General features: G+C 32.0%; 1 protein-coding gene across 1 annotated transcript; it reads right to left on the bottom strand.

The window, feature by feature from the left end:
• Window positions 1-488: 488 nt before the first annotated feature.
• LOC123692494 (deoxyribose-phosphate aldolase) lies at window positions 489-3,242 on the bottom strand. Its single transcript, XM_045637251.1, has 6 exons — window positions 3,039-3,242; window positions 2,764-2,957; window positions 2,383-2,515; window positions 1,870-2,099; window positions 1,382-1,528; window positions 489-1,071 (listed from the first exon to the last, which is right to left on the bottom strand). The coding sequence occupies exons 1-6, from the start codon at window positions 3,064-3,066 to the stop codon at window positions 910-912; spliced, it is 894 nt and encodes a 297-aa protein (XP_045493207.1). The 5' UTR covers window positions 3,067-3,242; the 3' UTR covers window positions 489-909.
• Window positions 3,243-12,832: the final 9,590 nt, after the last annotated feature.

Genomic DNA, 12,832 nt, shown 5'->3' with positions numbered 1-12,832 from the left:
CTACGGGTTGATGGATATTGGATATAGCAGATGATGAGATAAATTCAATAAAGTAAAATTAATACGTAGGTAGCTAGTGACTGTAGTAACTAACGTGACTGGTATTTTAAGAATACCTATAAGTTTTCAAATAATACTCTGCGGTTGTAGGTATTCACAAATTTCTGAAATTACCTCACATCGACAATTGACCCAGTGCACTATATTAAAAATCAGCAGGGTCTCCCAGTCCATTTTATAAGATTTCCTAGGCCGTAAAATAGAATCGCTACATTCAAAGAATATTATTGGCCCAGTGTATTAATATGTACCATGATGAAAAGTACTTATGAAGGTTAAGTATAGCGAGTAAGTTGTAGAAGACCAAAGGTGTATTCATTTTATTCATAGGATATTTAATTTAAGTTTCTTTATAATATACTTTGCTATAATTGTTTTCTTTAAAACGTATTAATGTTATGTATAGGGTCTGTTGAATAAAACTAATCTTGAATTGATATAACTATTTAATAATAAATGCCAACAACATGCCATAAAATTTATAATGTATAACAAACTATATCAAAAAATAAATGACATACGAAGATAACTAGTTATATTTATTGCCCTTACTTAAAAATATAAATAATATATCGGATCCCAAGTAATTAATGGGTATTTTTCATAATTTCAAGGCATAGGATTTATTAATAACTTGGATTCTGAATAGTCTATATTTCTATAATCTAACCTAATATTGTAAAGAGGAAAATATAGTTTTTTTGCTTGTTACAATTTAACTCAAAAAGTGCTTGGCCGATTTTAAAAACTGCTGCCTTTCCCGGCTTCGCCCGGATTGAAACGAAATAAATTATAAAGGAAAATATTTTTTGAATTAGATAGAGTTTTTACGTTGTATTTAAGTTGCTTTTACTGGCTCAATTCTTTTTCAATAACATTAAGTAAGCTAGAAGCTCCAATCCTGAAGAGATCGGGACAAAGCCATTCTGGTCCTAATTCACTTTGCACAAGAACTAACCAATTGACAGCGTCTCTTGCTGTCTTTATGCCGCCTGCTGGCTTCAAACCCACCTATAACAAAGTTTTGAATATTTATTAGCATAAACTATATAAATTCGCCGTAAAGTCAAAGTGGAATACAAAGTTAACTCTAGATTGTATGATAATAATAAATAAATTTAATTTGTTCCATTCAATATACTTTTATATGTTACCAGTGTCAAACAATTAATATTGTATATATCGTAATGAAACTTTTTTGTTATAAAAAAGGAGCGTGTCTGCTGAGCACACGTGTCAGAAGTTAAACTTCTTTCGCAAGATTCAAAGATACAAAAAGTTTCACTTCCAAAGTACTTATTTGAAAAAAGCAAGAATTTACCCTTTTATTGGTCATTTGGTAAAATTTTCGAATAGCTCTGCACATCACCAAGCCGACGGGTAGAGTTGCATTAACAGCTTCCTTGCCTGTAGATGTCTTGATGAAATCTGCTCCAGCCATCATTGCTACCATTGAAGCGTTATAGACCTGTGATAAAAATTGTATGATTTTTAAAACTTAATAAAATGACGAAACATTTGCGCCTGAATTTGCATATCTTTAATTTTCATTCTCGTGACAATATTTATAAATGTTAACTATCTTTTGTGAATGGAAACGGAATAAAACCTATTTATTTATTATAGCAATTAATAAATGAGTCTTTATCAGATTGTAGCAACTAAATTATCATATTTGTCATTTACAAATATTAAATTTAACTCCAACAAATAAAAAGGTATGTTTGTAAAACTACTACGTACTACCTACACTATTAAATAATACACAATTTTAAAAATGTTTTTTTTAAAATGATGGTAAAAACTTACATTCTCATATGTTCCTAATTCGCCCACTCCAAGGATGACCTTCAAATGTGCATTTCCACATTCCTTTTTCATCTGCCAAACTTCATCATATAGCACATCCCATTTGCCTGTTAGAACCAAACTTCTATCCAGAACTACATCAATTTCATTTGCACCGTTAGATACAGCAAATTTAATTTCTTGCAGTCTTGTTGACAATGGATATAAGCCAGACGGGAACCCAGTTGCAACTAGAAGCAAAGTTCTTATACAGATTTTAAGTAAGTAATATACTATGTTAAAAACAATTTTACCATAGTGGCAACAAATAGTTACTCGGATCGGTCGTAATATGGTGTAGTGTGTATTTAAACACCTCCATTCTAAATCACGAAACAAATTCTATAGAAAGATAGCCTGGCAGATAATAGAGAATATTTTGAATGCTGTATGCCATTATCATTTAATGACTGTTTAACTATTTTTAAATCATGTAAAAACTGGATTGTTGCTTGAGTAATTTTTTGTTCTTACCAGATGCAATATTAATTTCCTTTGTAACCCCCATTTTTTGTAATGTTTCATATGCATCAATAACTCTATTTGGATACACACATACAGCTGCAGTTTTTAAATTTGGTTCTATGTTTGGTAATGGTTTTTGTGCCTGATAAATATAAAGAAAATTATGATTAAGTCTAGAAATAGTAATTGGGACAAAGGAACTATGTATATTTTATTAAATAAAAATAATAAATTTTCAATTCATAATTCAATAACTAATGTCCTTATTATATTTTATTTGAATTTATATTTGTTCATAATAATGCTTACATCGTCACAAATCTGACAAATCTTAAATGTTTGTATATAACTAAGTAAATAATGATTAAAATTTTCTAAAGTATTTCATACTTTTAAACAGAGTCTTGTTACGTTAGACCTGGTGTCATCTCCTGAAAGTGTAGTCAAATCTATAAGAGAAACTGCTTTTATAAGCCAATTTTTGTAATTTTCTTTGTCAATAACTAAATTTTTTGCAAGAATCTTTTTGACTTGAAGTTCAATGCTATACTTGTTTAAATAAGCGTCATTCAGGACCGAAGGATCTACAAGAAACAAAAAACACAGGAAATTAATGTAATTTTATTTAAAATTTGCGATTTTATGAATTATTCTAAATAACTTACTCAAAGTTTTTGAATATATTTGAACCATGTTAGTGAAATAATAATAGGAATAGTTTGCTCTTTCAGCTACCTTTTACTAATACTTTTGAGGTTAGTTCGTGTAAATGATAATAATTATACGTTGTGATAAAATTCAATTGATAAAAAATATGAAGAAAAATCATAAACTGATAGACAACAACAATACGGGCGGGCATCAGCTGATAATATGACATTTTTTGACAATGACAAGTTTGACTTGACATTTGAAAGGTTCGCAGCCTTAGGCCCCGTTTCCACCTGCAAGTAAACTTCTGCAAGAACTGTCCGACAGTCTGTCTGACAGCAGCTTGCATGTGTAAACTATGTTGCAAGTTCTGTCGCGACAGTTTGTCAAGCGCTTCTTGCGAGAAGTTGCGACAGCATGTGTAAACATGACTGCGTCTACTCGCGACAGTTCTCGCAGCTTATCGGTCTAGTTCCGTATATCTCGCAGCAAGCTGCAAGTATCGCCCACATGGCTTTTGATTTTTGTTTATTTGAAATTAATGAGTCGTGAATGCTCTTGTGAAGAATGAAGAAACTATAAAGTCAATAGGATTATATGAGATCTTAAGATGGAATAATGTGATTATTTTTTGAAAATGAAGTGAAATGAAAATTTATTTGTTGAGTTGTGATTACAAAGTTTTTATAATAAATTTCATGTCCGCACAAGTCACCAACAAATTGGCATACAATATATTTATATTATGCTTATCTAATTTTATAATTTAACTAAGTTATTATTTAAACAATATATTATTTACATTAGTTCATTAGATCATTTTACATTAAATAGTACACATTATAAATTATAGTATACGATTTATTTCACAAAATAGAATAGAAAAATTGTAACAGTAATTCCTATCCCGTCACTCGCAAGATCGTGTGTAAACACCTCCGCGATAAGTTGCGATAGTATGATGCGCGAGCTTCTTGCATGACATTTATTGCAGCAATAAATTGCAGGATATGTAAACGACATTGCAAGTAACTCATGCAAGACTTCCGCGAGTTTACTTGCAGGTGGAAACGGGGCCTAAACATGACTGCGTCTACTCGCGACAGTTCTCGCAGCTAAATCGGTCTAGTTCCGTATATCTCGCAGCAAGCTGCAAGTATCGCCCGCACGGCTTTTGATTTTTGTTTATTTGAAATTAATGAGTCGTGAATGCTCTTGTGAAGAATGAAGAAACTATAAAGTCAATAGGATTATAATTATGAGATCTTAAGATGGAATAATGTGATTATTTTTTGAAAATGAAATGAAATGAAAATTTATTTGTTGAATTGTGGTTACAAAGTTTTTATAATAAATTTAATGTCCGCACAATTCACCAACATATTGGCATACAATATATTTATATTGTGCTTATCTAATTTTATAATTTAACTAAGTTATTATTTAAACAATATATTATTTACATTAGTTCATTAGATCATTTTACATTAATAGTACACATTATAAATTATAGTATACGATTTATTTCACAAAATAGAATAGAAAAATTATGACAGTAATTCCTATCCCGTCACTCGCAAGATGTGTGTAAACACCTCCGCGATAAGTTGCGATAGTATGATCCGCGAGCTTCTCGCATGACATTTATTGCAGCAATAAATTGCAGGATATGTAAACGATATTGCAAGTAACTCATGCAAGACTTCCGCGAGTTTACTTGCAGGTGGAAACGGGGCCATACGGAACTAGACCGATAAGCTGCGAGATCTGTCGCGAGTAGACGCAGTCATGTTTACACATGCTTTCGCAACTTCTCGCAAGAAGCGCTTGACAAACTGTCGCGACAGAACTTGCAACATAGTTTACACATGCAAGCTGCTGTCAGACAGACTGTCGGACAGTTCTCGCAGAAGTTTACTTGCAGGTGGAAACGGGGCCTTAGATATTAATCTAAAGCTAGCTACTCACGATTCAATTTCAGCAACAATCTATTGACACAATCTGCAGTGAGCCGACAGATTGTGTCGTCAATAGTATAGTTGAGGGCACGTTGGGGGCGTAACCCAACATGTTGCGTATTGCATCGGCGCGGAAGCAACCAGACAAATTGTCTCAGCAGATTGTGTGCGTGTTGAAACGTGAGTATTGTGATTGCTCCAATCTCGGCTCAATCGCGCTGCCGCGATAACTAACTAACGATGAATGCAGTAATCGCAAAATGGCGGTTTTGAGATAAGCGCGGGAAAGAATTTTTACTTAATTGAGGAAGATGTTTATGTTTTATAGCCCTTGAAATCTATCAATAAAATTGGAAAAAATACAAGCTTTACAAAGATAATTTTTTTTTAATTCTTATATTTCATAATTATTAGTATATCCATTAATAATGCGTATTTATTGCGTTGAGGTTTAGCATCAGGCCAGGCATCAACGTGACGTGCACACGTTGTGGCAAGCAATCGCGGAATGAAATTGTGTCATCAGATTGAGGGTTGGATGAATCGTGAGTAGAGAACGCTCAATCGCTACTGCAACAAATTGTGTCAGCAGATTGTGGGTTGTGTTGAACCGTGAGTAGGGCCTTAAAGTTCGCAGCTGATGACAGGGTGATGCCCCGCCTGAGTTGCCATATCATTTTTTTTTAAATAAAGTAAATTCAATAATATAAGCCAGTCTGTATTGGTACGGGAGCTTGGACTATAACCGAAACAGCAAGAGGAACAGCTTTAACAAAGAACCAACTATACTAAAATATAGGGGACGTTACGACTGTTCAAAAATTGTATGTTAGGTATATTTTACAAATGTTGAGTAACTACAAGATTAAAAACCAATACGTAAAATACCCAATACGTTATAAATCCCTTGAAATCATGGTTGAGTATGAGTAATTATTAACAATTACGCATTTATGGATTTAATTTACGGGATACCAACTAGTCATGCCATGCATTGTGAAAATTATAAAAAAAAAATAGAGTAAAAAAAATAAAGTAATGTGTAGATTTTCAATTAATTGGCTCATTGGTCAGCTTTTGGAGAAATTATATTGAAATGAGTAGGTATTTACATAATCATATCATAATGTAAAAATATGTTGCTGTTTGGCGCAGCAACTGCTTTGTGAGACTACTCTCTATGTGGGAACCCTCCTGATGAACGAACAGGAAAAAGAGTAACATAATAATTTATGTATCCATACAAATATACGATACGATAAACAGTTAACAAATGATGACAAAATATCTACACTTATTTAAACTTGCAACGCAACCAACTTCTTTTGCGTTGCACCCAGCTTTGATCTTTTTGGTTAAAAATATTTCGTAAAAACCTTCATCTTTAACGAAGTCAGAATAAATAATAAATGAAAGTCATCAGCAGTCCTAAGTCACAATACTATTGTTACTTATCGACTGGATTTATTTATCAAAGATTTGTTTCGTTCGGGCGGAAAACTAAGGCTATAAACATTTCACCAAGCCATTAGAGTACAGCCCAACTGTGAAAATGTCTCTTAGTTGTTGGTTTTAGAAGTTTTAAAGGAATTACTGTTTCCTTTTTCTTTCTAGGACACGAGAAGAGGATTTGTTTGTATAGTGAGTACCTATCTATCGTACTTCATTGTTTTATGTTCTTAAATAATTGATCGTTTGTCAGAAATATTATTGCAACTAATAAAGTCAATTACGTACTTATACAAAAAATATTAATTTGAATATGAAATGGAAAGGCTGAATGGAAGCTTTTACTGTTTATTAGTAGATTGCTACATGATTTTACACTTAGGGTGTGAATTGGTTGTTAAGAAAATAGTTTAGACGTTTATATACTTAGGAAAATAGCAACGGGTGGGATCAATTAACAGATTGAGTTCACGAGTCCAAGTAATTTAGCCTACGAAACATATTACGGACAAATTACATGAGCTGAAATATTTATACCGACAATACGTTCCTCCCCAACAAATCTACATTGACACAATACCTAAATGAAATTTCACCTACTCCTATGTTTCCTCATTTAGATGTCTTATCTGTTTTCATACGAAAAAAATAACATTCGATTTAGGCTTTTTGGCACAAATAGAGATTTGCACAAATACCTACGTGTTTAATAGGTAGGTATCTAATTAAGAGCGTAATTAAATTAAATTTTATTCACATAATATGCTTCAGAGGTCATCATTAAGGATTCCCTTATCGTAGAGCATTTTTGCTTCAAAGCATCGTTTGTGAACTAAGATTGCACATTTTACTGCTAAATCCAAAGGATATCCGATGTGGGTGCGATGAGAAAGCAATTTTTTCATCTTGTAAACGTGACGAATAAAGACGGGATGGGTCGTTCAATAAATCGTGATCCCGACTTTGAGATTTATATTTCTATTAGTGAACCTGATAAACGGAACAAACCAGCCCACAAGCTAACATCAAACTGCTTACAAAGAATTATTATTTGATATTATCTTTGTATTATTTATGTTTGGCAAATATAAGTCTATCTATTTTATTCAATATGCTCAAAGCTATGATTGTGTTATTTTTAATCATTTGTTCCTTTTATTTTAGACAGGTTCGACAACATTTTTATATTATAAAACATCTTACTACAGGATGAATAGGTACAACATGAATCTTTAATCAAATTATATTTCTCATCGCGGATAAAATGTTATGAAAGAACTTTTATTTGTATTTTGTTAGGTATATTTTGCATACCTAAGTACACAGATGTACTATTTATTGCGTTTTTGATAAAATACGGATTCATCTCATAAATTGTGTTTCCTATAGATTCTTCAAAATTTACCAGAATTCTTAAAGCGTTAGATACTATTGTTAATTGATTGAAATTTGATTAGACTGGCTGTATTTTCTATTAATTATATTGATTTTTAATTTTGGACTCTTGTCATTTAGATAAAATAGGCTGGTCTCCATATTATTAGTTCCAAAGGAACGTTCGTAACCTAATTTTCAAATTTTAAATATTATAAAATGAAATAATATTCCTTTGTCGCGATACTTCATACGCTAATAAAACATAAATTTAGACGAAAACGATTTAGGAAGGGTATCATAACAAAATTGTCGAATAAACATTTTCAATTAATTACAATAAATTATACGGAAAGGTACCTTAAAATAAATCATGCATAATATGTCGGCTGGTTAAGTGTGCTTAATTAGTAAATGGATTAGAGTCGCCTTGTTAGCCTCGCTCGGTAGGTGTTACTGCTAACCGATTTAAATACCACATTTGTTCAACAATTGATACTTGGTACAGTACTATAACAATTGTGGACATTTTTAGGTATTCATGTCCCTGAATTTTTTTTACTAACCTACCTACCTACCAAATAATAACCTTTTCATTATAAATATTCTTTTATCAACGTAAAAACTTTGATATTTTTAATAAATGCCTCGTGAACAAAATTGTATTGATATGCAAGATATAAAGCTTTCGTACATATAGGTACGTTACCAAGTTTCATAAATATCCGTTCAGTTATAATTTTGGCGCGATGGACTAACGATTTTATCCATACCTTATTATTTACATTTAAATAAAAAATATACTCAATCATTGTTATTTTACTCATATACAGACCAACAAGTCAAGTAATATTGTAATTTGTAAGTAAATCTTTACGAAATAATGAGATTACCCTCACCTCGGTAGGAAATATGAATGCTTTACGTACATAAGTAGGTAAGTAGATACATACATACAATTTCACACTCGGATACTTCTCTTAATTAATCGCTTCAGCTAATTTAAAATTAGTCTCTTTCCAATTAATCGACTTCATTCTAAATTACACGGTATGGATCGCTATATGGGAATCTACGGTATTTCGTACTTAATTGTAAATGAGAATTATTTTTGCCATATTATCCTATTGAACTTTTTAACCTCCCTATTTGGATTGGCAAAAATAGTTAAATAAGGCGCGCCGCACACCAGGCATACATTTGTATCTCGATAATTGTGGCGCCACATTTGAAACGCGACACATTTATCGCCCCCATATATTTGTACGCGAGCACGCACACCGAGGAAACATTTGTAGCGGGCGCACTTTGTGGCGAGACGTTGTCCGCGCTACACGAATTCAAGATGGAACACGTTCGTTATTTGTGGCGCCAAACCAAGAAATCGTCGTCATCAGACGATGATGTCGACATTCTCAAAGCGGTGCCACGCTACAACTGTGCTTCCGATGTGCGCATATACAATACATTTGTAGCAAGCTGAATTGTAGCGCATTGATTGTGGCGACGTAAATGTTCGATGCATGTAGCATGTGGCGCTGGTGTGCGGCGCGCCTTAGTTTGACATTTGATGGTGTGTGTGAAATCAATATTTATAAGAGCCATTTTATTTTCTTTTAATGCAAGTTTTTTAATATCCCAAATGCAATAAAAACTACTAAATTAATAAAACAATCTAGCTAATATTAATGAAAAATAACGTAGGTACATTTGGAACAAATTATTTCCCCTGCACCTTATAGTTTTGAATATAATACAGAATATGTAAAAGTTATAGAACTACGATAAATGAGGAATATACTTTATAAGATTGGTCTCACTTCAAGAAATGTAACCTTTTTTACAGCAATACCAAGTATGGCTTTAGTTTTAGCGTAATGTACCTACCTAAAACTTTTTTGTTAACGTGAAATCTATTGAAAATAAAAAATTATAGTCTAATACCCCAAATACGAAAAAGATACTCTTGAGAGACAATTCACAAAAGTTACTTAGTGTTGTTTCTGTAGGTACAGTTAGTGGCTCTTTTCAAGTAGTAGTTGAGCCATGCTGAGGTTTGAATGGGCCGCTTCGAACGAGAAAGCACCACTTATCTATAGAAGATTGGCTTTGGAGATTGGTAAAAAACTAAAAACATTGTAACTTTTATATTTTTATAAAATAACAACAACCACGAAAATATCTTGTCTATTTCATTCTATTATGCAGATGTTGTGTTTTTTTTTTTTTTTTTTTTTTGTATGGTGTTTCTCAATGTTAGCCAGAAGGGCTTTTACATTTTAACGCGGACGCGGGGGTGAACTGAAGGTTCACCCTGGTAGCGACATGCACAAGGGCGTCCCCCCTTGACGGGGACCACGAACCTCGGCTTGAGCTGTCGCTTGAGTGGAGGAGGCCAGAAGGGCCCTAATCGGACGGGAGATGTTGTGTGTTCACATCTCGTTGATCCTTTTAATCCCGATTGCATTGATAATTTATGATTTAATTATTATTAATGCAATTAGGATTAAGGAGATTTGGGAAACTTATTAGAAATTAATCCATTTTTATTGATATTCTTTTAAAAATATTTAATATTAATCATCGACATATTACCTATTGTTAATAACTTTAAAATCCATAAAGGCACCTCAATATTTATTCGTTTCTTTCGCATATCATTCGTATTTGCAACCAAACATTATCTTTGTCTCCTTAAATAATTATTATTTGTTTAATCGTTAATTTTTATTTCTCAAACTAGCTTACTTACACAGAAAGTTACATTTACAAATGAGATAAACGTAGGTGATACGTAGTCATAAAACATCGACTTAAGATATCTAGTTTCACAATGACTTTATAAGAGTTATAAGTTTCAGTTATACGTGACTTTGCTAGAACTCGATTGTACTTAACATTAACTTTTGGTTAACGTGAGTAATTAACGAAGTTTCTACCAGAGTTTGCTGATATTATAAATGCAGAGAAAAGATGTTAACTTTTGACTTACTGTCTCTAATTTGGTCTCTAACGATATAACTTTTTGCATGTCAAGATCTTGTTTGTGCTTTTTTTTGTAAGGACTCAACGTCAGTCCTTATTACATAAGTTTTCATAAATCAAACTGTCTCAACACTTATTGTTGGTGCCTGGTGCTAAATTATAATAAAGTAATAAAATTTCGTTTCAGATGTACCTATATTTCTTTATTATTCGATAATATACTTTTTGTTTGTTTCGTACAATTTAAGTTTGACTTGTCAAAAAATTTCCGATTTTGTTCATGTTTGTTTTCTCAACCTCCCGTAGACATGGCTACAAATGTTTACTTACTTTAATTATCTAAATCAAATTTTCAAAGTAATGCAATGCAAGTGCAAGAATATCAAGATTCCAAATATTAATTGGAAAATAATTTTTTTGACGGAATTAAAATTTGTCTTCAAATGTAACGGTCAGTATTATCTTAGTATTCAATGTAAAATTCAGTATTTATCAGTATTCAAGATCAATCATTCAATTTTTATGTGAAAATCTTAGGAGAAAATATAAATAAATGGAAGTAAATAAAAAATCACTACGATCAATGTTCTTATGATATTTTTTTTCGACATTTCAACAAATAAAATAGTTATCTTATAACAATAATTCATTATAAAATAATTTAAAAAAGAGGATTTTTTTGGTATTCCATATTCAGCTCACTCAATATTCTATTGATAGTAACAGTATTTACTGTTCTGGTAAGTAAAAGTAATTAAGTTATACTTATTACGTACGTATGCGAACATAAGGTACTTAAACGGATTCTGTACACTTATGTAACAAGCGGGATAAGTTTGTATGAGAATTCATCATTATTAACCAATCCAATTTAAGTGGTTGCTAATATATATTTAATACGATTTGATTAGGGAAATATATTATGTAAAGTTAGCTGAAAGCTTTGTAGATTCTTGCGCTCAAGTCACAATCGGTAACAGTATTTTTTTATATATTTCAAGTCATATTTTTCTATCGTCACTTATTTATTGCGAGTGCGGCATTTTTATTATGTAATAACAAGGAATTCGGATGGATAATCGCCGGTCGTAAAAGACCTAAAGAATATGACAGGCAAGTTTAATACACTTTTCGACGACCATATAAAACGTACTTAATGTGGTAAAATTGCTACCGTAGGTACGTGAGAAGTAGACATGTAATAACGTAAAAACAGAGCAACTGAAAATTACGTAAAACCTCAAATTCGGTGATATATTTTTCTCACTAAATGCTACGAACGTGATTTTACATAAACGCTGCTCGGGAGTTGTTTACACCAAGCCTTTTAGATTCAATAAGGAACATAAATGGGCGGATAAATTATCGACTTCTCCATTAGCTGTTATAAACTTTCTCCATAATATTGTATCACAGCATGATGTAACTGTTACGTATAATAATGATTTATTTATATCAAACTTGACATGACTTAGCTCTACGCTAATGGTTTAACATTGTCACTAAGACCTTTAGTGACGTATCATATAAGGATTGCCTAATGAACGGACCTCGTTCCTAAAAGCGAGCAATTAAACCCTCTTTACTTACTGGGACAAGGGCGACGAGGTCGTACTTAAACTATTGTAGATGAATTACAATCCTTCTTTAGCAGCATTCGCCGCTTTCCCGCGCTGTGACTTGCGGAATTGTTGTTCAACTTACAAATGGTTTCTCATTTAAACTGGAAATATTTGGTTATTTGGTATAAGGAATCTTCGTAAGCTACATACTTTTATATACCTTAGCACTTTTCAAACAATTTTAAATCGCTTTTCAGTTACGTACACGTTGTTGAGGGATTTAGTAAATTTACTTACCTATTAATGTTCTTTTACTCTACTAATTCTTTAAAATGGATTTTGGTTAATTCTTTTCAGTTGGATCAAAATTGATACTGTTTACAGTATATTTCTGTAGAATTAAGTAGTGTTTATATTTGTTTAAAGTATGAATTAAGTTTTTTAAGTTCTTATTATATTTACAAGTAATAATTCTATTCT

Source organism: Colias croceus, chromosome 6 (genome assembly GCF_905220415.1).
Source record: "Colias croceus chromosome 6, ilColCroc2.1".
NCBI lineage: Eukaryota > Metazoa > Arthropoda > Insecta > Lepidoptera > Pieridae > Colias > Colias croceus.
Note: the sequence above shows the minus strand (reverse complement) of the source record. Positions and strands in the feature narration are given on the sequence as shown.